At 51.0% G+C, this 24996-nt stretch overlaps 1 protein-coding gene across 4 annotated transcripts in view; it reads right to left on the reverse strand.

The window, feature by feature from the left end:
- Abcb9 (ATP binding cassette subfamily B member 9) overlaps positions 1-24996 on the reverse strand; it is a 52537-nt gene that overhangs the window by 20837 nt on the left and 6704 nt on the right. For 2 of the 4 annotated variants that reach the window (XR_004109577.1, XM_031337904.1), the window contains exons 1-5: positions 14494-14664; positions 8397-9071; positions 2904-3018; positions 2350-2480; positions 1241-1446 (exon numbers count right to left, since the gene is read on the reverse strand). Coding sequence is in view for 3 of the 4 variants with exons in the window: in XM_031337904.1 (XP_031193764.1) it covers positions 1241-1446; positions 2350-2480; positions 2904-3018; positions 8397-8985 (1041 nt within the window). In the remaining variant the exon portion in view is untranslated. Of the gene's footprint in view, positions 1-1240; positions 1447-2349; positions 2481-2903; positions 3019-8396; positions 9072-14366; positions 14418-14493; positions 14665-24996 lie in introns of those variants that run through there. The other 2 variants (XM_031337905.1, XM_031337906.1) reach the window with 2 other exon arrangements.

A 24996-nucleotide genomic window follows, 5' to 3' on the forward strand; every position in this document is an offset into this window, starting at 1 on the left:
CCAAGTCATGTCTGGCGTGTGTGTGTCAGGTGAGGCCCCAAGTCATGCCTGGTGTGTGTGTCGGGGGGTGGGGGGTGGTAGGGGGAAGGCAGACGTCTCCTGGCATGGGTCAGCTTTATGGAGTCGATTATGTCCTTCCATCTTTCCGTGGTCTCTGGGCATTGGACTTGGGTCCCCAGGTTTGCACAGCAGTGCCTTTACTCCTTGGGCCTCTAGCAGTCCGGGTCACATTTGGCTGCAGGTGGTATGTGTGCTTTGTAAAGATGGTAGACCCTAAACAAATTTCTTCAAGGCTCTACTCACTTAGAGGTGGGGCCTGAGGTAGGCAGAGGTAGAGGCCAGTGAGAAGGAAGGAGGGTGGGGGCAGGGTGGAGGTGGGCAGGGGACAGGCTCCATCCCAACTATTTACTTTCCCCCTCAGTGAGGAGCTAGAGTAGAATCCGTGATCAGGGCTCAGGGGTGGTGGCCTTTTGCTGGAGGTTGAAGGGGACTGTCTTACACAGGGGAGGGTCGTAGAGCTAGGAAAGAGACCCAGCAAGGCTGGGAGCTCTCCTCTTGAGTCGCCTCCCCAGGGGTGCCTGAGCCTGTCATGGGGCCCAGACTTGTATGTCTGAACTCAGCTCTGGGGCTCCTGCAAATCCAGCAGGCCAGGAAGAGTGAGTCCAGTCAGCAGGCAACGGCAGAGGGACTTCAGGCTGCCTCATCACAGGCAAGGCCCACGCCACCATCCCCCTCAAAACCAGAGGGTCAGACTCTGCCCTCATCGCCTGCCACTGTCCTGTCTCCCATCACCTACCCCAACAGCCACTTGCCAGCTTCTCATACCCATCAGGCACATTCCTACCACAGAGCTTTGTGCTGTACCCTCTGCTCAGAACTCACAGTCCTGAGAGCCCCACCTTCCTCAGGTCGCACTCGCCACCCCACGCTCATGGCTGGTGTACCTACCAGGGCCCCCTCTCTGGCTCAGGTGGGTCCAAATGTGTAGTGGCAGTCCTCACAGCCTTGCATGCTGGGATGATGGGTGTGACCATCGTGCCTGGCTGATACCCAAGGCCAGTTATTACCTGCAGCCTGCCTCACTGCTTCCCAGTGCCGGGCACACAGTAGGTGCTCAGGAAACACCCAGTGACCAAGTGAAGACAAGTAAATAAACACAGACTGCCTCAGAACAGCCTTGGGTAGCCTCCAAGGCTCTAGACACAGACAGAGGCACTGCCTGGGGACCGGACGCTCCTACCTTGTAGTACTTGCCATAGATGTTGGAAACCATCATGATGATGGGGAAGCCCATAAAGGTGACCAGGGACAGCTGCCAGGAGAGGCTGAACATGAAGACCACCACGCCTGTGACCTTGACCGTGTTCCTCAGGAAGATGTTGATGTTCTGGGAGACGAGGTCGCTGACCATGGTAGTGTCAGAGGTGAGGCGGGAGATGAGGTCCCCTGGAACACAGGCACTCAGCCCTCTGTGGCAAGGATGCCCAGAGCTGCCAGGGTAGGCAGTGGGACACTAAGGGGCTTCTGAGATGGATAATAGGAGTCAGACCTCTCCCCCACTATGCTACCAGAGAGTGATGGGGGCACTTCTGGAAGACTAGGGAGCCAGCCCCAACCCTAGTACCATCTTTTTCTTTGTTTTGTTTGAGGCCAGGGTGGCCTTGACAGGGTCACAGGTGTGTGCCACACATGGTTCCAGCATGTTGTGTGAGGCGCCTGCCGAGTAGATACTGGCTGAAGGTCAGCTGGGGAAGGCTGGCATGACAGCACATGTTCCCACCACAGCCAGATTGCAAACTTCTCTCTGCTAGTCCTCACTGACAGAGTGGGTAAACAACCCTACACCCCCCTCAGAAGTAGCCTCCTGCACTGAGGGGAACACACAGCAGTGTTCCTCACACACTGTGGGATACTGGAGTAGAAGCCTTGCAACAGCCATGGGGCCGTTACTACAGGGGGGAAATAGTCCCTGCGGGTGAGGGGTGGGGCAGGTGTGGACTGGCCCAGTGCTTGGGACCATGGTGGACATGCTGTTTGTCTCCCTGCTGGCTCTTCCCATCACTTGGTCCACAGGAACTGGGCCTCTGCGGGCCTCGCTCTCGGGCAGCACTGGCCCCTGGGTTTTCACAAGACAAGAGAGGCCTTGGTCACTGCAGAGAGCTCAAGAGGCCTGGCCAGAGTCCTGTGGTGGCCCCAACTCACACCAAAATGCCACCAGGCAGCTTAGTATCCCAGGGCTCCACCCTGGACTGGACCACAGGAAGTGCTGGTGGGACAAGCCATGCTGCTGTCGGGCCCCACAGGAAACTAGTTCACCCTGGACACCCGAAGGCCCCAGGAGGGACCAACCTGTGCGATTCTCGTCAAAGAAGCTGGTCTCCTGTGACACCAGTGAGCGGAAGAGACAGTTCCGGAGGCGAATGTTCAGTCTGGCAAATACGAGGGTGAAAATACCGCCCCGAATACCTGCGGCCAATGAGCTGATTGCAGATGAGAGACGGTATAGCCGGTGTCCTTCCGGCAGGCAGCGCCACCCACCAGCAGCCCCTCCTCCCCAAGGACAGAGGACAGGCCACTCTGTAGGGATGGCATCTGGGTCTAGACCCCCTTACTCCCCAGTAAATCCTACACCAAGGGTAAGGGACTTCACACTGTCAGCCAGACCCTTCTAGAACAGTATAGAAAGCCAATCCTTTGGGCTACATATTCACAAGCCAGCCAGGGAGAGAGAGAGCTATCTTCAGGGACTGGAGCCATTTTCAGAGCCAAGGGGGTACGGCTCTAGGATGTGGCTCAACCAAAGGGTTCCATGTCAGTCTGGGAGGTTGCAGTGGTGCTAGGCTGGGCCTGTTCCCTCCTGCCCTCCCTCCTGCAGGAGTGATGTGTATGGGTTGGGTGGCTACCTGCCGATGGCCAGCAGGCAAACGACAACAACGGCTGTGGTGAACTGGTCCATGCTCTTCTGGATCACGATGCTGTCAATGGCCCGGCCAGTGTAGTAGGGCAGGAAGGTCTCACCTGTGGGGGAAGACAGGGCAGGCTCAGAGGGGAGCCCACAGCCACCCTCCCTGCTCACCCCATCCAAGGTCTGTTCTTTGATGCCTGCTTGCCCTTGCTGTGGTTAAACTGTCAATCTGAAGGGCCTTAAGCATCATGGGAACCGACCTCTGGGCATGGCTGTGGGGAGTTTCTAGATGGTGGGAGACACATCATAAACGTGGGCTACAGTACTCCATAGGCAGGGGTCCCAGACCAAATAGAATTGAGAGAGCAAGCTTAGCACCAGAACTCATCTCTGCTTCCAGGATGGATGCCATGTGACCTGCGGCATCATGTGCCTGAGCCATGACTTTCCTACCAAGATGGACTGTGCCCTCAATTGGGAGCCAAGGTCAACCCAGAAAAGAAAATAAATACACTTCTCTTTAGAGAACATATAATGTGACACTGATGACACCTGGGTGACAAGAATTCGAAGCCACCTCATTCCCTCCAGAGTAAGGCCTGTCATGGGTCTGGTATCACCCATTCCACATAGGTCACACACACAGCTCAGCAGCTGCTGATGGATGCAAAGGTCATTTCCAGGTGTGGAGGCCACCTTCTAGAACCAGGAAGTCCTTGCTGGCGTGGCTCCAGGCCGTGCTGGTCCCACACCTCTGAGGGTGGCACTATGGCTGGCAGGGTGATTTCTCACCCACAGGCTTCCTGTGTCTTCACCCTGCTGACTCAGTGGGTCACAGAGCAAGGAAGAGGAATGGCTGAGAGTCAACACAAGCTCATACATGTGGACGATCTCCTATGTGGGAGGCGGGGCTTTGAGGTGTGTTCACTCAGAAGCTGGGCTGAGCCTTTCAAAGCCCTGCCCTGCTTTTCCTGCAGCTGCGCTGGGGAGGGGTGGCATGGTGAGCTATAGAGGCCTGGACACAGTTCCTCGTCTCTAAGGACCCTGCTATGCTCACTTGCATGCAGACAGCAGCCCTCCCCAACACCGAAGCCGGCAGCACCTCTGCTCCTAGTCCTGGGGATAGAGCTAAGCCCTAGCCCTGGGCGGCATGCTAGCCCTCACCTGCTCCAAGGCTGCCGTACCCCAGAAGAGCCGAAGCACCTGCCTCCAATATTCTGGAATGCCCACTCTCACAAAATGGTCAGTGCAGAAGCCCTCAAGGTCGGCCCTGTCTCCTCTGGGTGTCCTCACTGCAGCAATTTGCTTAGGCTGAGCTTGGCTTGAGGCTGGACACAGGTAGTTTTTCCACACACAGCAGCTTGCACTCTGGCCTTCTGTGGGGAAATGGCACCCTCTGCTGGATGAGCAGCAGAACCTCAAGGGAGCCATCTAACTGGCCAAATGGGGATTCCAACCATAGCTGGCCTAGAGCTCTGCCTCGGTTTACCCACAGGGAAGAAAACCGTGTGGAATTCTGATTATGATGAGCTGTGTGGTCTTGTGTTATGGGGGTACAGGGCAAACCCTTCTGAGGAACCTGCAAGCATCGCCGACACTCCGAATCCTACACTAGGCTTCAGGAGCATTTCCTTCATCTGACCTCTGCTGCTGCCTCAGTAGGCTCTCCCTGTTCTAAGTCACCCATCTCGTCTGGACTATCTCATGGGCTGCTCCCACCTTGAAACTCAACTCAGATCTTGGCCAGCTCAGCTCAGCACAGCCCATTCACTCCCAGCTTTCTCAGGGTCGGAGTCAAGGTCCTCACAAAGGCTCGTAGCAGCCTATGCAGGAAGGCACAGGGCTTCTGCCTCACCTCGCTCACCCTGCTCCAGCCCCGCTAGCCTCGGTGCCTCTTTAACAACTAGGTGCCTTCTGCCTCAGGACCTGGGCACGGCTGCCTAGAACACATCTTACCTCAGACATCTGCTCCTTTATCTCTCCCAAGTCCCAAATGTCACCCGGTGTTCTTACGGGCTTGGTATTTTTGTTCTTGCTATTTGTGGAAATGACTTCTTTCCACAGAGGAGGAGACTGGAGCTCTGAGCTTGCCCACATTTCTATACAGTCGAGATGCCAAGAAACCCAACGAAGGAAGCCTGCTTTACACTGCTTGGGAGCTGAGGCAGGAGCATTTCAAGCTGACGGGGGGTCAGCCGCATTGATCTAAGAAGACCCTGTCTCCAATAGCAAGCCAGGTGTGGTACAGCACATGCCTATAATCACACTTGAGAGGTGGAGGCAGGCACGTGAGGAGTTCAAGGCCAGCCTGGGTTGCCTGAGGTCTTGTCTGAAAGAGAAAGCCACAAATAACCAGGAGCTAAGAAGCTGGTACAGGGCTTGCTGTGCAAGCTTGAGTTCAGATCCCTGGCACCCACACCCGGGTGAACAGCTCAGCGTGGTGGCATGTGTCCCATGTTAGACTGGCACTCACCAGCCAACCCAGCTGAATTAATGAGCTCCAGGTTCAGTGAGAGACCTTGTCTCAAAAGATAAGGTGGAGGGTGACTGGGGAAGACAGCCAACATCCGCTTCTGGACACTACGTACACCCACACAGGTGCCATGTACTTATGTGTACACAAACATAAAATGGAAAACAAACGGGAGAGAACCCTGAGCCGGTGAGATGGCTCACCTCTTGCCACCAAGCCTAACAACCCGAGTTTAATGCCAGGATCTACATGGTGGAAGGAGAGGACTAACTGACTCTTTTAAGTTGTCCTCTGAGTGTCATGGCATCTGCTCAACCAGTCCCTTCCCTAAATAAATAAATAAATAAATAAATAAATAAATAAATTTAAAACGTGATTTTCAAACAATAAAAGAGTCCTTCTGGGACAGCCAGGCCTATAAAAAGGATCCTGCCTCAGAAAATAAAATAAAAAATCTTGACAATAAGAGACAGCATTGCTGCCCGGGGCACCTTTAATCTCAGCATTCGGAAGGCAGAGGCAGGAGGAGCTCTAGCTCTGTGAGTTCAAGCCAGTCTGGTCTACAGAGATGGTGCCTCACACCTGCTCTGCAGCCGCATCGGGTGCCCTGCTTGCCTCTCTTAGCACTCACAAGCATCACACCGCTGCAGGGTGAGAAACTGAGCCCTAGCATGCCAGGCACCAGTGCCCTGGGCCTGACCCAGTCCTGGGCCTCATGTAGCCCTGAGGGCTGCCAGAACTCAGAGGCAATGGAGTACATCTGTACCCCCTGAGTATGCCACAGCAACACAGGGCCACCACAGGCATAGGGACAAGGTCATGGAGTGACATCTGGTTCCAGCAATTAGCACCCAGGGTGAATCAGGCCTGGAAAGGTCACCAACACAATGGCTGAGGGGTACAGAAAGGCCAGTCAGATAAATCCAAGATGGCTACAGAAGAAAGGACCTGGGGCTTTGATGCAAGTGCAGAAGTTGGTTAAACAGAACGGGTCAGCCTGGAGTTCACAGCCACTGAAGGCTAACTTGCTCCTCATGTGCCAAGATTCATCTGAGGCATTTTATCTTCTTAGCTCATTGGCCCACTCCCTGTCCCTCAAAACCATGGGGACCATGGTTTTTATATTCCCTCAAAAGCTTGTGTGATGGAGGATCACTCCTCGCCTGGGACTTGGTGCAAACATTAGAAGGTTGGGCTTAGTCATGGCTGGTGTGTCTTTGTCTTCCCCCCTTCGTCTATCTGTCTGCCTTCTTCCTGGTCACCATCAGGTGAGCAGTCCCGTTCCACTACACTCTGGCCATGATGATCTGGCTCACTCTAGGCCCCATATCCATGAACCCAGACAACCGTAGCTGGAACCGGATTCCAGGACCCAGGCTAACCTTTCTCCCTTCCGAGCCGTTGTCCTGGGCATTCTGTCACAGCAACACAGCTGATTGATGTGGGGACTGTACCCCTGCTTCACAGACACAGACCAACGAGCAGAGGCTGAGTGGCTGCCTCACATCACACAGACTCTAAAGAGAGGAACCGAGGGGACGGTGGGGTGGGGACGAGGGGGAGGGTTTAGGGAGAGGGAGTCTGGAGGTAAAGGTGGAGGCAGCTGCCAGCTCAGGTTCACTGTCTTTCTCTGAGAATACTCTGACTGTGTCACTACCCCCAGGGTCTGTCCCTGTGAATTCCTGGATACCTACCACAATGTACCAAGCCTGTGCTCGCCATTCCCCACAAGAGAGAAGTAAGGGTTGATAGACTCACGCCAGGTCACACAGCTCACTGAGACCCCAGGCCCTGCCAGTGGGAGGAGCTATGGAGTCTCAACTTTCCAGTACCACCTTCCTGCCCATGCTTCGGAGAAGACCAGACCTATAGCAGCAGATACCTAACTTTCGAGCCAAGACACTTCACCCTTCAGCTCTGTTCAGTCACAGGAGACGAGCTCATGCAATGGGAGACAGATGGGGAAAGATATATGCTACCGCACACAGTAGAATTCTATGCAGCCAAAGAAACCAATTTTTTTTTGGTGGGGGGAGGCTGTCCAGGAGACATTAGAAAACAAACAGGAATCCAAACAGTGTGCACAGGAGAGGAGTGACGTCCTGGGAGCTGCACTGGGAAACACCACACACAGAGGATGAGGAGTGAGGTCCTGGGAGCTGCACTGGGAAACACCACACACAGAGGATGAGGGCTCGCTTGGGGAGAGACACCCCCACCCTCCCCTCTATGTGCAACAGCTGAGCGTGGTAGCTGTAATCCCACTGCTGAAGAGGTGGAGATAGGAGGAAGGGGGGGTGACTGACAGCTCCTCTAGCCAATCAATGAGTTCCTGGTTCAGTGAGAGATTCTGTCTCAAAAATAAGGTGGAAGCCATTGAGGATGATACACATGCTGACCTCTGTGTACACACAAGAACACAAACACATATATGTATGTACACATGAGATGAGGGAATAAATAGGCCTCCTGCCCACATGAAGTCTATAACCTTCTATGGTTAGCCCTTGGCCAGAACAATGTGGGCAATCGGGTAGAATTAGCTAAACTTTTGCCTTTTTACATCTTTGTATTTTTTTAAAAAAAGATTTATTTATCTTATGTATGAGTACACTGTAGCTGTCTTCAGACACCCCAGAAGAGGGCATCAGATCCCATTACAGATGGTTGTGAGCTACCATGTGGTTGCTGGGAATTGAACTCAGGCCCTCTGGAAGAACAGTCAGCGCTCTTAACCACTGAGCCATCTCTCCAGCCCCTTCCTCTGTATTTTTGAGACAGAGGCCTACTCTTTGCCCAAGCTGGCCACAAACTCTCAACAATCCTCCTGCCTCAGTCTCTCAAGTGCTGAGATGACAAGGTAAGACACCATCCCCATTCCTTCTGGGACTCCGGGAGGTATAAACCCCCTAAGCAAATAAATGGGTATACATTTGAGAGGGAAGAGGTTGCTAAGCAACCTGAAGCGCATCCCTGGAGACCAAGGCTCAGCATGGTTAGACCCAAGACCCCACTTACCCAGAGCTGCTACAATGAGGAAGAAGGAGGCAGCTACTAGGAAGGCCACGTCAGGCTTTGTGTAGGACAGCAGCTTCTGTAGTGTGGCTCCTGATGCCTGCTCAGCAGGGGCCCCGCCCTCCCCGTGGAAGCCCTCATTCCCTGGCTCCAGGGCCTCCGCATCTGGCCGCACAGTGGCCAGCAGCCCCCACAGCAGGAAGGAGGCAGCCAGCGAGATGTAGGTCCACACAAAGAGTGCCCAAAACCATGGGTCCCGGATGGGCCTGCGCACCTCTGAGAAGAGTAGCAGTTTGGCCATGGCATAGATGCCCACAAAGAGGCACACGAGGGTGATGACGAGCCAAGAGGCCCGCAGGCGCCTTGGCCCCAGAGCACTGTTCTTGGCCACGCCTATCGTAGCCCCCAGCAGCAGGCAGCTGCGGTACAGGCAGGCAGCCCAGAGGTCCAGCACCGAGTCGAAGATGTTAAAGTGTCGGATGTCCTCCAGCAGGCTGCGGTCCAGGTGGCTGAAGGCATAGATGGCCGTGGTCACCCCGACGTCCATGCTTACGAAGGCCAGCGTCACTACTACCGCCTTCCACAGCCTCATCCTGCGGGCTGGTGGCCGGTGGGTGATAGGGGCTGGCTTTGGCTCACCGGCGCAAGGCCATCACGGACAGCTGGGCAAGGCCACACCTGTGGGGAACAGAAAGCATCAGGGTGAGAGGTTCAGCTGTGTTCCTAGGGCTGCATGACCCCGAGAGAGTCCGGTAATTACAGTGATTTCCTGGGATGCTGGAGGTTCTTCTCATGCAAGGAATGTTTATTTCACATCTGCTGTAGGCGCGACTCTGTACCTTGTGTTTGGGATTTAGCAATGAACAAAACTCAAGGCAGGTATGACTTAGGCCCCCACACTCCCCTCCAGAAGCTGAAGCAGGGAGGGCTGCACTGAGTTTTAGTCTGAGTGTAGCCCGGACTACAGGGAGAGAAAGACACTTTTAAGAAGAGAAAACATAAAAACAGGGTCTAGGGAAAACGAGTGGCTCGGAGGGCGGAGTACTTGCTGTAAGTACTGTAAGCATGGGGATTGGAGTTAAACCCCAGGACCCATAGGAGCCAGACAGAACAAACTTTTCTACGAGTCCCCGAGGGTGGGGTGTGCGTCGGAGACAGGTGGATCCTGGAATTCACTGAGCAGCCAGAATCGCTGAGCTCCAAGTTCAGTGAGGGCTCCGGAGAAGGCTCAACATTACGAGCCATTAGCTGTGTGCTTGAGGAGGACCCAGCCCCTGCATCAGGCTGCCCTCAACTGCCTGTAACTTCCCCTCCCCAGGATCTGATGGCCTCTGGATGCCACGGGCTCCTGCTTGCACGTGGTACACATAAACTCATGCAGGCACACATACATACCCATAAACAGAAATAATTGTTAGCAAAAAGTGGAGAGCAATGGAGAAAGATAGCTGATGCTGGCCTCTGAAGCTCACAGGTGTGCAGCACACACGCAGATACACATGAACACACTTGGCTGTGCGTGCACACACACACACACAGCACCGGACAACAAAGAGATTCCCACCTTTGATTCCCAATACCCACACAGTAACTAAAAACCATCTATAACGCCAATACCAGGGGCTCCAACATCCTCCTCCTGGGGCCTCCTTGGACACGGAATGCTTGTGGTGTGCTCACATACATGTAGGCAAGAAACTCACACACATAAAATAAAAAGAAATCTTAAAAGAAAGAGATGACTGGCCCTGAATGCTAAGAGTGAAGCCTGTGAAAGGAGAGAGGGGGGCAGACAGGGGAGAGACACCCAACAAGGCTCAGAAGAGGTGGGGAGCGACTGGAATTCTAGCTACTGGGGAAGGCTAGCAAGCTCAGGGCCAGCCTGGGCAGCTTAGTGAGACCCAGTATCAAATTTAAGGGTGAAGAGATAGTATAGGGTTAACTTCAAGGATAGAATGCTTGCTTATGTGTGAGGCCCTGGGTTTAATATCCTACACACACACACACACACACACACACACACACACACACACACACACACACACAGAGAGACAGACAGACAGACAGACAGACAGACAGAGACAGAGAGAGACGAGGACAGGGACAGGGACAGGGACAGGGACAGAGAGGAAAGAATCGGCCCCAAGGATATACTGGGGAAAGCATTTTGGGCAGGTGGAAGAGAAGGCCTAGGCCCTGGGGCAAGAGTGTACCCTGAAACAAGGAGGGCTCAGGCACTGGGAGGTGGGAGGGTGATGGGGGTCACATTGAGGACTTTGCCACCACTGAGGACGTGACGCTGAGATTAGCAGAGCTCAACAGATGGCACTGGAGTCTTCACTGCTCCAGTTGCACAGGGTGGCAGTGAAGTTCAGCGCCTAGATATCAGGCCCGGCACACCTGGCACACACTAACTGCTGCTGATAGCAACGGTACACACTATATCTCAGCTCACCTTTCACTCTCTTGGGTTCCATGGCAACCCAGAGACCTTTGTGTCTGCTTGAAAGTTTCCAGAGTCTTTTAGATACAGCCTAGATTGGCCCTCACACCTAGCTCTGGACCTTTTTTTTTTTTTTTGCTTTTGCTGTCCACTCCACTGAAGCTCCTCCCACACTGGGCCCCTGAGGACTCACTAGGGCCTGGGAGAGCCCAGAGCTTGAGGGACAAGAGGCATGGATCTTGTGGCTGGGGGTGGAGTTTGTTTAGGGTAGGTTTAGGACCTGGCTGAGGCTGACCCCAGCACTGACTAATGCCTGATCACATTTTCCTCAGAGGAAGCGATGGTGTCCTATCAGTAAAGCAGGCGGCGCTCTGATGTGGACAGGGAAGCGCTGAGTGACAGGACAGTCAGTCCTGAGGGACAACTTTCCCCCGTTGCTCTGGGGGCCACACCATGGGGACTGACTTTGAGCTGTTGAGGGATCTAATCTTTTACATGAGGTCAGTTTGTTTGCATCCCCATTTACACTTAGAGAAACTGAGGCTTCATTCACTCAGCCAACATGGACCTAAACCAAAAAAAGCCCCTGTGTGAAGGACCCCAGCACCAGGGTCCTCCACCTATGTGCACTCCAGGCTCAACATACAGCAGGCGTCTAATACCTGCACTGAGAGCTTATGGAAAGAGCCAAGCCTCGAACCACCTGCTTTTCATGTGTTAGATTATCCCCAAGATAACTCTGTGAGGTTTGCACTGTCATCATCTCCATGTAGCCGATGGTGAAAATGAGGCCTAGAGAAGAATTTACCCAGCATCCCACAGCTGGTGAATGGCAGAGTGGTCAATGTTACTTCTGAATATAACCAACACTGACAGGAGGTGCTCCATTAAGAAAAATAGCAGGGCTGGGCAGTGGTGACACACGCCCTTAATCCCAGCACTTGGGAGGCAGAGGCAGGCGGATTTCTGAGTTCGAGGCCAGCCTGGTCTACAGAGTGAGTTCCAGGACAGCCAGGGCTACACAGAGAAACCCTGTCTCAAAAAAAAAAAAAAAAGAAAAAAAAAAAAAAAAAAAAAAAGAAAAGAAAAAAAAAAGAAAAAAAGAAAAGAAAAGAAAAAAAGAAAAGAAAAGAAAAAAAGAAAAGAAAAGAAAAATAGTGGATGTTGCTCAGGCAAGAAGCAGCAGTGACACCAGTAAGAGCCCATATTCTCTGGTGGGGACATGAACGTGGCACTGTGAGACTTCCATGAAATATATTCTAATTTTACAGTTTAGACACTTGAGGCACAGAGAGGTCAAATGACCTGCTCCATGTCACACAGCTAGATAGAGCTCCAAAGTCTGTGCTCTATACTTGATGACAGTCTCTTCCAGGTGGGCATGCCCACATGCCAAGAAAATGTCTGAGGTGCTGAGATGGCATGGAGGGTCCCAAGCCTCAGGAGGGGGGTTGGTCTTTTATTTTATTTTTGATTTTTCTGTCCTCCCAGCACTGCCAGGCAGATCTGAGTGTGTGTCAGAGCTATAGCTTGATTACTCAGCATCTGCCTCTTCAAAGGGATCCAGGGCCAAGTGGGGTCAGGGCAAAGAGAAGGCATGAGACAGGCAGGCTCTCTCGCCCCGGCCTTCCTCCATCCCTCCTAGGTCCGAGCAGCCAATGCAGCTCCTGGGCTCAGTCTGCTGCAATGCAGGCGCCTCAGGGAGTGTGAGTGGGTGAGCTCTGCTCGGAGCCTGAGAAGGGAAGCTCCTGGCCTGGCGCCACCACAGGCCTCCTGCCAAGCAAGTGCTGGCTTCACTAGGCCTGCCAGGCACCCAGCTACTGCCTTCCTGGGGTGGGCACCAGGGTCCACAGCTCCCAGGAAGGGGCCAAGGCTCAGAAGTGAGACAGAAAGATCAGCCAGAAATGGGGAGCTAGCCTGCAGGCCAGGAGCTATCCAGCCTTCCTCCTTTTGACTGTCAGTCACAGGAGATTCCTTCCTGAAACCCCAACAGCCCAAGTTAGCCAGGCATCCACCCCTAGGAACCCCGAGTGCCCACGTCCTCTGGGAAGAACACTCCAGATGTTAACATCAGAGGCTAACTGAAGCACTTTTGCAGGTGACAACGACGAAGCCAGGAAGGGAGGTAGAGAGATTTGTCTAGGGGTCATCCAAGGCAGAGCACTCAGAGCGTCTAGGTGCCCTGCCTCCCCAGAGCTCCAGCCATCTATTCCAAGCTTCCACAGATCAGAATCCAACTCAGGGCAGGTTTTAATCCTGGGGCAAGGCAAGGGTGGGATGGCAGGTTACTCTTGTTAAATAAGCTACTGGGCAGAGTGCAGGGGGAAAGGCCACAATCCCACCGTCAGGCTAGAAGTGGACAGGGAGGCTGTTCAGGAAGGACATGCCTATCCTCCATGTGCCCGGACTCTGAGGACGCACAGCTAAGTGGAATTGGAGGACACATTGTGGGCACACAGGTGATACGCGTGGCCCAAGAGACAAGGGCAAGATGGTGGCCAGAGACAGCGCAGGCCTTGCTCAGGGGCTGAAAGGATCCAAGAAGACAAGGCAAGTTGCCTTGACCCAGATGCTTAGGCAAGGCCCGGGACTGCCAAGTGACCTCTGCTCCATTGGCTTGTGTTTTGTATTGGTGCTGGGGATAGAACTCAGGACCTTGCTCATGCTAGGTAAGAACTCTTCCACCGAGCTACATCCCAAGCACAGGGGGTCTTGGAGTACCACAGCTGTCCATTGTAAGCAAGAGTAGTCAGGAAGAGCCAGGAGATACGTTCCTATCATTACAATCACAAATCTTGAGTCTTCCCTGGTGCCGGTACCTCCCAGCTGTGACCCAGAGCCCTGGGAGGCTCACAGTCACCGTGCCTGTTATAGTTCAAGGGGAATCCCACAATTACCCTCTGTTAGAAGAGGAGGAAGAGGAGGAGGAAGAGGAGGAGGGAGAGGAGGAAAGGCATGCCCAAGCTAATTAGGAACTGCAGAGAAAAAAACTCCTGCCTCGGGTGGTTCAAGTGGCTCCAGTTCACCCCTCACTTCGCAGGCAGGCTTGTCATTCCAAGGGCCCAGCCTTGGAGAGGCTGCTCGATGCTGCTCTCAGCTGCCACTGACTGCCTTGTTGCTGTGTGTGTGTGTGTGGGGGGGGGTCCTCTGGAGAACATGACACACCCAGGCTGGGTCCACATGGCTCCATCCTGACTCCCGCCCTTGCTCGGGCCACCACATCCCACTGCTGTGACTGGCAGGCACTCCGTCGGGCGACGCCAGGTGGCCTCAGGGAACCTGGTGGCAAACCAAGGGGTTCCTGACACCTGTCCCCACGCCATCTGCAGCAGGGGCATGGAGGCCACCCATCTCCAGGGGGTGGGACGGAGGGCAGGGAAGTGTCAGCCACGCTTGCAGCTATCTCAATTAACTCGGGCAGGCGAGGAGAAGCCCCCTGGGACCGCATAGACCCGCTTGATGGCAGGGAAGGCTTGGCCCAGGCCAGGCCTGGCGCTCACAGCCCTCCGAGGTCGCCACCGGCTCCATACCGGGCCACAGGCCTCCAGGGTCTCCTCCAAACGCTCCCCGCCAGGTACGTACAGACCGCGTCGCAGAAGGGTCAAAACACAGCCCAATTCCCGTTGCGAGCTCCGCAGAACTGGGAGCGGCCCTTACCTGCCACCAGGTGAGTAGTCAAAGGGTGACGCCGTGGCCGGGACGCGGGGACACAGGATCCTGCCTCTCACTGAGCCGGCGCTGGGCACCGCTCAGCTCCGAGCGGGCGCTGCGCCGCTACAAGGTCGGAGCCTAGCCCAGCGGCCCGCTGACAGGCGGGCGGCGCCGGAGGCGGAGTTTCACAGAAGTGGGCGGGACATCCTAGGGGCGGGGCCTCAGAGGAGTCCACAAGCCCTCCTGGGTGGGCGTGGCCTCGGGGAAGTGGGAGGGACATCCTGGTCAGGGAGGAGCCTCGGGAGGGAAAGCGGAGAGGGGCGGAGTCTTCAGTAAAAAGGCCTCCCGAGAAATAGGCTGAAAGAACCTTCCTAGTGGGGCGGAGCCTCAGGGGAAGTGGGCGGGACATCCTGGGGGTGGGAACAGCCGCGAAGATGGGGCGGAGCTTCGGGGGCAAGATGCGGGAGGAACCTCCCTGGTGAGGTAGAGCCTCGGGAGATGTAGGCGGATCACCCAGGGTGGGAGGATCTTTAGAAGTGGGTGGATCATCCAGGATGGGGTGGAGCTTCTGTGGCAAGGGGTTGTAGGCGTCTCTTGGGCGGAGCGATCCGGGGGACCGTCCTGAACACGCAGCTTCAGCATCTTCAACAAACTTAGCTCCTACCTGGTCCTAGGTCCTGAGTGCTGGATGCTCTGCATCTGGAACAGGCCTGAGCGCATACTCAGGGGACAGAAATACTCTTTAACGGGTTATTTTCCTGGAAGGCACAGCCTGCTAGCCCTGGAGGATGTAGTTGGGGTTATTACAGTCCTCATCATTTACTCATCCATCTAATAAGTCTTTATCCAGTACCTTCTGCACACCCTATGCCATTCTAAGCATTTGAGAGCTGGGCATAGCTTCGTGCATCTGTAAGCCCGGGTACTGGGAGGCTAAAGAAGGGAGTTCAGGGCCAGCCTGGGCAACAAAGACCTTGTCACTTAAAAAAAAATAGACGTGGGCTGGTGAGGTGGCTCAGCAGGGAAGAGCACCGAGTGCTCTTCGGAAGGTCATGAGTTCAAATCCCAGCAACCACATGGTGGCTCACAACCACCGATAATGAGATATGATGCCCTTCATTTGGTGTGTCTGAAGACAGCTACAGTGTACTTACATATAATAAATAAATAAATCTTTTAAAAAAAAAATAGACGTATCAGGACCCAGTCAAGATTTCTGCCCTTCTGGAAGGACAGTCTAAATATGGAACCAGATAATATATATGTAAGAAGAATATTGTACATATTAGAAGGGAGAACATTCTGGGGGAAATAATAAAGTTTATGGACAGTGCTGTGAAGTAGACACGTAAGGATTCTTAAGAAAGTTGGTTGTGTCAGATGGCGTTTTGCTGGGTTAAACACGTGAAGGAACAGTTCAACGAAGCAGACATAGATGAAAGGATGCTTTGCTAAAGCAAACGTGTAAATGGATGTGTGATGAAGGATTCTTAGTTAACGACACCCATGTATGGGTTCACCTTACATAACACAGTTGAGTTTGGCTTGTCGTGACTCTATAGAATTGCACCAAAAAGCTTCTGGTGTTCTGGCGGCTTTTTGCCACTTTTGCAGACTCGGGCTGACTAGCGGGGCTGTGTCTGCTGACACAGACTCATGTAGAATTTTGTTAAGATAGACTCTCGTAAGACACACATGGTGAGGCAAAACCTGTAGATGACACAAGATGTTTGGAGGAAGTATACATAGGACTCAATGGACAGTGACAGGGGCTTGCCTGCATAGCTAGCTTTACAGTATCGTTGGTCTTGCATCTTGGCTAATCTTCCCTTCGTTGAGAGAGGCATGGCCAAGAACTTCTCTGGGCATCCGTGTTGGTCTTGGTCACTCCTGCCGACTCCGACTCGTGCTGATTTGGCTGAGGCCTGACTGTTTCTACTAGGTCTGTGCCACCGCTGCCGTTTCCATTTTGCTATCCTGACACTACTAAATTAGACTACTGATATATTCATAGAGTATTTGCAAATGGATTGAGCTGCTGCTACTAAATTCTGTGACCTGAATGTCAGATTTCCTGACAACGCAGATGAGATTTGTGCCAAAGAACAATTTCTTTCTTTAAAAAAATATTTATTTATTTATTTATTTATTTACTTACTTAATGTATGTGAGTACACTGTAGCTGTACAGATGGTTGTGAGCCTTCATCTGGTTGTTGGGAATTGAATTTTTAGGACCCCTGTTTGTTCTGGTCAACCCTGCTTGCTCAGTCCCTGCTTGTTCCAGCCCAAAGATTTATTTATTATTATAAATAAGTACACTGTAGCTGACTTCAGACGCACCAGAAGAGGGCGTCAGATCTCATTACGGGTGGTTGTGAGCCACTATGTGGTTGCTGGGAATTGAACTCAGGACCTTTAGAAGAGCAGTCAGTGCTCGTACCCACTGAGCCATCTCACCAGTCCCCCAAAGAACAATTTCTAAACATGTCCATTTCCCTTGTATCCTAAGAACCTTTCATTTCCACTACCTCTGGTTGGTGGTGGGCTAGAAGTGAGATGAAAACATTTAAAGACCCTTATTAAAGACAAAGTTTATTTATTTATTTTTTTTAAATCAAAGCAACAGTGCTGATTTTGTCAACTTGACACATATTACAGTCATCTGGCAGCTCCAGTTGAGAAGCTGCCTCCATTAGACTGGCCTATGGGGACATTTTCTTGATGGATGACTGATGTAGGAGATCAGCCCACTGCGGGCGGTGCCGTGTGATCTGGAGGCTGTAATAGAAGCTGGCTGAGCAAGCCTGGGTGCCCCACTATGGCCTCTGCTTCAGCTCCTGCCTCCAGGTTCCTGCCTTCCCTTCTCTTCATGACAGACTGTCAGCTATAGCTGAAACAAACCCCCCACCCCCACCAAGTAGCTTTGGGCCATGGTGTTTTGTCACAGCCAAAAGAACCCTAACTGGGACATGAACTCTATGCTCTGTGTGATTGCTGAATGCTAAAAATACTGCAGTGTGCCAAGTCAGACAGAGCAGAGGAGGCAGGAAATCTACCAGAAAACATGGAAGAAAATGTCAGGCAGCACTAGATGCAGAAAAGAGACCAGAGCTAGGGCTGGGGCTGGGGCTGAGGGGTGGGGTGCTGGTCTACCTAACATGCATGAGGCCCCAGGCTCCTTGCCAGTATTGCAAAAACAAGACAACATAAAGTCTAGGGATGGGGTTGAAATGACCTCTAATGAAAAAGGGAAAGAAAAGCGTTAGCATGAGAGAACAAGGGTGTATTCTAGGGCAGGGAGTCTATGTTCAGTGACTCTGGGAGGGACTGGCCTGACCATTCCGGGGATAGAAGAGGTCTGTGGGATCTGTAGGATCTAAGTGGGCAGTGAGCTAAGCCTTCAAAGAGCTCTTCCCACACCTACCCACCCTCAGAGACTTCAACTGCTCTCTGAATTGAAAATGGCCTCTGCTAGTCCCTTGGGACAGTCTCCTAGGAGAGGAATTCAGATTTTAAAGTTGTTCTGGTTTTGTTGTTGTTGTTGTTTGGATTTTTTGGGGGGGATAGTTTCAGTATCCAGTAGAAACTTCTTTTACTGGTGGATTCTGAACCGGTGCTAAGATTTGGTTGGCCAACAGATATGGTTGCAAAGGGCTGGAAATAACCGAAATGCCTGTCCATAGGGAACTGGACTAATAATTAGACAGGCATCTATCAGAGGAACACTTTGGAGTAGGGAGGAGACACACACATGGGGCTTACGAAGTGGTATGAGATAGCTACCTACACCCAATGGGAGAAGCTGTGTTAAAAGCAAGGGGTGAAGCTGGGTGGTGGTAGCGCACTTCTCCATTTGGTGGGAAACTTTAAACTGGAGGAAATGGCTGGACAACGCCATGGGCTGTCGTGGCAGGCCTGGCCACCTCAGACCAGCACTTAATCTCAGCACTTGGGAGGCAGAGGCAGGCGGATTTCTGAGTTTGAGGCCAGCCTGTTCTACAGAGTGAGTTCCAGGACAGCTAGGGCTACACAAAGAAACCCTGTTTTGAAAACAAAACAAAACAAAACAAAAAACCGAAAAAAAAAAAAAAAAAAAAAAAAAAAACAAAAAAAAAAAAAAAAAAAAAAGCAAGGGTGAGTAGATGCTTGACTGGAAGAGAATGTCTTGAGTAGCTGAACTAGGTCTATATCCTGTTCACTGTGTGACCTTGGGGACAGTAACTCTGGGCCTATTTTCATATTGGGGGGAAAGTGGGATGGGCACTGCAGGACTGTGCAAGAAATACTGAATACTGTGTGATAAGCACTCCAGAACTATGAGGGTCTGAGGTGGCCAGGCCTGCCACAACAGCCCATGGCGTTGTCCAGCCATTTCTTCCAGTTTAAAGTTTCCCACCAAATGGAGAAGTTCTTCAAGACACAAGGAGCTGACACAACAGGTTGTCCTAAAGGGAGCTGGGACATTCCATCCTACAGGGAAGCTTGTTAAGCTCAGGAAGGAAACAACTCAAATTGCTAAGGAAGTTCCTGAAACTGACCAGATCTACTAAGCCCCGCCCCTCCCCATCCCAATATAGTGTATAAGCAGTAGAGTGCTCAAAGTTACTCTCAGACCAGTGAGCTATGTAGAAGAGGCAGATGTCAGCAGAGTTGCCTGGAACAGGCAGAGACCAGCTGATCTACCTGCAAAGGACATTCCAATTTGCTGTACTGCCTCTAGGCTGGGAGGCAAGTTCCAAATTCCCAACTTTGTGAGCTGTCACCATGCTTGGGTATGCTTAAGTGATGTGGCTGTCTTTTTGAGTCACTTCTGCTTCTGTAAGTAGCCCCGAATACAACTCAGTGGCCCACAAAGTTGGACGTTGGTGGTGTCTGTACCTTTCCAGGAATGGTGGCACACAGAAGGGGCATATAGCAAATGTTAATGGGAGCAGGGCTGAATCACTTTCAGGAAGGCTGAGATGTCTCTGAACCTTGATACAGCTAAGAGCATTGAAAAATATCAGCAAGAACTGTCAGGGCCATGGAGATGGCTCAGTGGGGGCATTTCTAAGCCTGAGGTTGAGTTCAGTCTTTGGGACCCATGGGGATAGGACAACAACTGCAGCAAACTGTCATCTGACTGCTACTTTAATGTACACATGAACACACACACACACACACACACACACAGGAAATCACAAGCACATATACACATGCACATACACATACACACACAGGCAATCACACACACACATACATGCACATATATACACACATGCATACACACACAGAAAAATCTCACACATACACATATACACACACATATACACATGCACAAAATAGGTAAAAATTCAATAAAAATAAACTATAAAGTGATGGTTGAGGATGCATGTGGGTTTTGCTGTGCGTTACCTCTACACAGGGGCTTCCTTTCTGCATCTCAACTTCTCTGGCCTCTTACAGGCTGTCTCTGCATAGCTTGTTCCCTCTGCCAAGGGCAGGTTTCCAAAAACCTTTCCCATAGTCTGTGGTTGTAGTGAGATACAGGTTTTTGTTTTGTTTTGTTTTTTGTTTTTTGTTTTTTTTGTTTTTTTTTTGAGACAGGGTTTTTCTGTGTAGCCCTGGCTGTCCTTGAACTCACTCTGTAAACCAGGCTGCCTCAAACTCTCAGAGCTCTGCTTGCCTCTGCCTCCAGAGTCCTGGGACTAAAGTGTACCACCACACCCAGAAAACTCATAAGGTTCCTTTTCAGCATCCTGTCCACTCAGCCCCTGGGGTGTGAAGCCACCTCCAGTGTAGTTACAGAAGCAGACTCAGGCAAGCTGGCACTCAGAACCTCTAGGTGAATGACTGCTAATGGATCATCTCTTTTTGGGGGGGTGAGAGATGTTCCACTGACTGCGGTAGCAGCCATATAATTCAGCAAACCTTACTGAATTCTCCTGTAAACGAGTGAGTTTTACCATGCATGAAGTATATCGCAATAAAGTTGTTGATGAGAGAGAAAAGATGGCTCCTCAGTGGTTAAAAGCCCTGGCTGCTCTTCCTGAGGAGCCAGGCTCTGTTCGCTGCACCCACATGGCTGCTCACAACTGTCTGTTAACTCCAGTTCCTGGGGACATGATGCCTTATCGTGGTCTCCCTGGGCCTGCACACTGCGATGCACAGGCACACACGCAGTAGAAACACTTATACACATAAAAATAAAACATCTTTTTAAAGTAGGGGCATACTGTGGTCACTTTACAACACCGGAACGGGTTCAGGAAAGTAAAATGTAGCACTTTTGCTGGGAATTCTAGGACAGAATTTCTCTCCAGACATGGAAAAGAACATAGATAGCCCCAAAGACTTGACAGTAACACATGGGGCCTGGGTTAGAATGAAATGGACTCATCTCAGCAGACAGGGGTGTGGGAGGAGGAGACTATGGGGCTAAGCCTGGTGGCATACACCTGTAGTCTCAGCATTCAGGAGGTGGAAGTGAAAGACCCCCAGAACTGGGGAGATCCTTACTCAAGTCTCGGGATGACATGACCACCCAATGACTCACGAGAGACCGGACTTGCTGCAATCACATGAGGTTTATTGGGGATACCAGTACCGGGGTCGATCTCATGACCTTGCCAGTCAGAGGAGTTTGACCCCCGGGGTCGATCTCGTGACCATGCTGGCCAGAGTTCGACTCCGAACACAAGAAGTGTGGGGTATTTAAAGGAAGCTGGGGGCAGAGAGAGGGTTACCAAGGAAATAGAACATAAACAGTGGAAAATTTCAGAGGGACCCAACCCAAGGTATTCAGTTAGGGAGGGAAACATACTCATTCTAGGAATGTGATCTTCATCTATCGGTCAACAGGGTGGAGAGTCTCATAAACCAGTAGACCTTCATTCTTAGTTCTGCCCTCATAGTGGATCATTCAGGAGGGGCAGGTATCGGGAACCAGAGCCCTGAGGCTCTGGGTTAGCAAAGTTCCTGGAACTAGCTACTCCACCTTTTTTGGCTTGTGGCAGAGGTTTTCCATGCCCCCTTTTAGGTAAAAGTTATACATTATACATTCTAAGATTCTCCAGCCTTTCATTAGCAGGGTCATCCTAAGCTACACCATAAATTTTAAATCCATCCTGGGCTACATGAGCTCCAATCTCAAAATAACACAGATAATAAAAAGCCGCCAGGGGACCAACAACAAAGACACTAGTGACGTTCATTTACCATCCCTCAGAAACTGTTTTACATTTTAAAAACATGGGCTTCTCACATTTACTTGGCAGAAACTGGAAATCCTACTGTGGATGGCAGGAGTCCCACACAACCAAGAACAGGCTTAGAACACTCTCCTATACCCTTGAATCCAGAGATCAAAGCCTCCCCTCTGCCACAGAGGACCACCAAAACCTACTAGAGCTGGGGTCAGGGTGGGGATGGGGGAGCTGGAAGCTTCACCCGTCAGGTCAGCCCAGGTGTGCCACACCTTGAATATCTTCTGTACTCTTTTCTCTTGTTCAGTCTCCATTCCTGCATACATGTCTCCAGCTACTTTTGCTTCTGTTTCTCTGTCTGTCCATCCATCTGCCTGTCTGTTAGGATCCTGCTCACGGAGGCCACACCTCATCTCTCCCCTCATGTTTCTATATGATCTCTCATTCTTATCCCTCTTCTTTTTATTTAAAAAAAAATGAAAAATGTGTATATGTGTGTGTGAGGTGTGTGTGTGTGTGTGTGTGTGATGTGTACCCAAGTGCAGTGTCCAAAGAGACCAGAAAGAGTATTAGCTCTCCTGGAGCTGGAGTTACATGTGTTTGTGAGCTGCCATGTAGATGCTAGGAACAGAATTAGGGTTCTCTGCAAGAGCAGTCAGTGCTCTTAACCGCGGGGCCGTCATTCCACCTCCATCTTTTTATCTAGCTATCTGTCAGTCTGTCTATCAATCTATTTATCTATTATCTATTTATTGTCTATTTATCAATTTATTTATCTATCATCTATCTTCTTATTTATTTTGGTTTTAAAGGCAAGGTCTCCCCATCCCACCCCACCCCCGCCTCTCTTTTGCCCTGGTTGTACTGGAACTCACTCTGTAGACCAAGCTTACCTTGAACTCAGAGATCTACCTGTTTCTGCCCCCGCCAAATGCTGGGATTAAAGGTGTGTGTCATCACACCCGGCCTTACTCTAATTCTTATGAGTATGGGTGTTTTGCCTGCATGCACATCTATGATGCACCTCTTGTGGTCCTGATGCCTGCAGAGGCCAGAAGAGGGCCTTGGATCCCCTGGATCCAGAGTTACAGATAGTTGTGAGCCACCACGTGGGTGCTGGGAACCAAATCTGGATCCTTAGGAGAGCAGCTGGTGCTCTGAACTGTCGGTCCATCTTTCCAGTCCATCATTTTACTACTTAATCATCACCTTGCATAGTTTTAACCATCTCTAGGATCCGGGGGCGTCTGATCCCCTCCTAGCTACTTTTCTCACCTCCATTTTTGTTTTCAAGGTCTCTTTAACACTCAGTCTTTATCAGCAGCCGCTCTACTTACTTCCTCTTCCCACTCCCAGTCTCATTCATTAATTGAGAGATACTCCACACAGTCCTGGGCTGTCTACCTTTCCACAGTTCCTGAAGTCAGAGAAGCCTCTGGGGTTAACTGGTCGGTGTGGCATTTGCTTAGAGGGGAAGCAAACAGCTGTGGTCGCTCTCTGAGTTCATCTAGTCAGAGCATCCAAGAGAGCTTATACAAGGCACCCTGAGCTCCTGGAGCGAGCAAGTATTTTCTGAAGGACATGCTCAACACTGCCACATCCAAGTTCCACGTGAACACTGCAAGTACTTCAATGGAAAGAATATAGCGGGTAGCTGGGCAGTGGTGGTGCATGCCTTTAATCCCAGCACTTGGGAGGCAGAGGCAGGCGGATTTCTGAGTTCGAGGCCAGCCTGGTCTACAGAGTGAGTTCTAGGACAGCCAGAGCTACACAGAGAAACCCTGTCTTGAAAAACAAAAACAAAAACAAAAAACAAAAATAAAAACAAACAAACAAAAGAATATAGCTGGTTAAAAAATAAATACATGAAAAATAAGATAAATAATGAACTAATGCCATTAGTGTAATTCCCCCACAGTAACGTAAGAAACAGGAGACACCAGGGCAATATAAGTCCTTCAAAATCAAACAAAAGAGCTAATCTAGAGCAACGCCATCTAGCAAGAGTGAGTTATAGGAAATCCCAGACACAGAACTCAAAATAAGGATACAGATGTTCAAAGACTGAGATAAAGGAGGCAACTGATGATATGAAAGAGTTCAACAAAGAGAGACTAAGGCTAAAACTCTGAAATGCTGGGGGAGGGGAAGGTGCTATGTAGGAAATCTCAGCAACAGAGACATTAAGGAGAGGGGAGAATACCTGAGTCTGTGTGTGGTACTCCAAAAAGACTAAATATACGAGTTATGGGCGTAGAAGAAAGAATCTTCAAAAGATACATAAAAAACATCATCAGGCCGGGCACTGGTGGCGCATGCCTTTAATCCCAGCACTTGGGAGGCAGAGGCAGGCAGATTTCTGAGTTCGAGGACAGCCTGGTCTACAGAGTGAGTTCCAGGACAGCCAGGGCTACACAGAGAAACCCTGTTGGGGGGGTGCGGGGGGGGGGAGAACAACCAAAAAAACAAACAAAAAGACATTGTCAAAATAATCTTAACAGCTTCCCTGAGTAGGGAAAAATCTACCGGGGTTAGACAAGGTAGACAAGACCAGAAAAGAAGTTCCCCTTAGCACCCTGAAATCAAACGCCACACATAGAGAACAAAGACGATATAGAAAGCATGAAGTCAGAAACATCAGGTCACATCACTAAGACAGGCTGCCGAGGGCCGGGCCAGTGGGGGTCCCTCAACTTGTGGAAAAATCAGGGTTCCAGTACTCAGGAGGACAAGGAGTCAGCGGGTGACCCACAGACGCGGACACAAGGGAGTGCTGACTCTGAGTGTAATTTCTCAAAGCAAGCATCAGACTTTTATAATCATTACCAAAGAAATAAGGAAGTTATTACAACAGTCAAGGTACATGGAGGTCCTCTGAAGCACAATGATTCTACAGAAGAATATGTAATGACAACTGGCAGGAACAAGGCAGTGGTTACAATTGAAGTAAAGTCAGCCTTATCTAAGGTTGGCTTAATCTTAGAAGCCAGGTGTAAATAGCTTCCATTATAGTCTATTGTATAGCCCATCACTACCCAGCCCTAGGTAAACACCCAACTATGCTAATCCTCTGGGCTAGCGGAAGTATGCCCCAGGGGTCTTGCTAACCTTACCAAGAATAATACATGACTTTAGTTCCTGGGAGTGACTCAGCTACAATTCTAAGGTGGTCTGCCATACATGACTGTAATGAGGATTCTAAATTTACATTGTTGAACTTGCCCTGGGATTATTAACTCTTTTTTTTTGTTTGTTTTTTTGTTTTTTTGAGACAGGGTTTCTCTGTATAGCCCTGGCTGTCCTAGATCTCACTCTGTAGACCA

This window comes from Mastomys coucha, unplaced genomic scaffold (assembly GCF_008632895.1).
Source record: "Mastomys coucha isolate ucsf_1 unplaced genomic scaffold, UCSF_Mcou_1 pScaffold22, whole genome shotgun sequence".
NCBI lineage: Eukaryota > Metazoa > Chordata > Mammalia > Rodentia > Muridae > Mastomys > Mastomys coucha.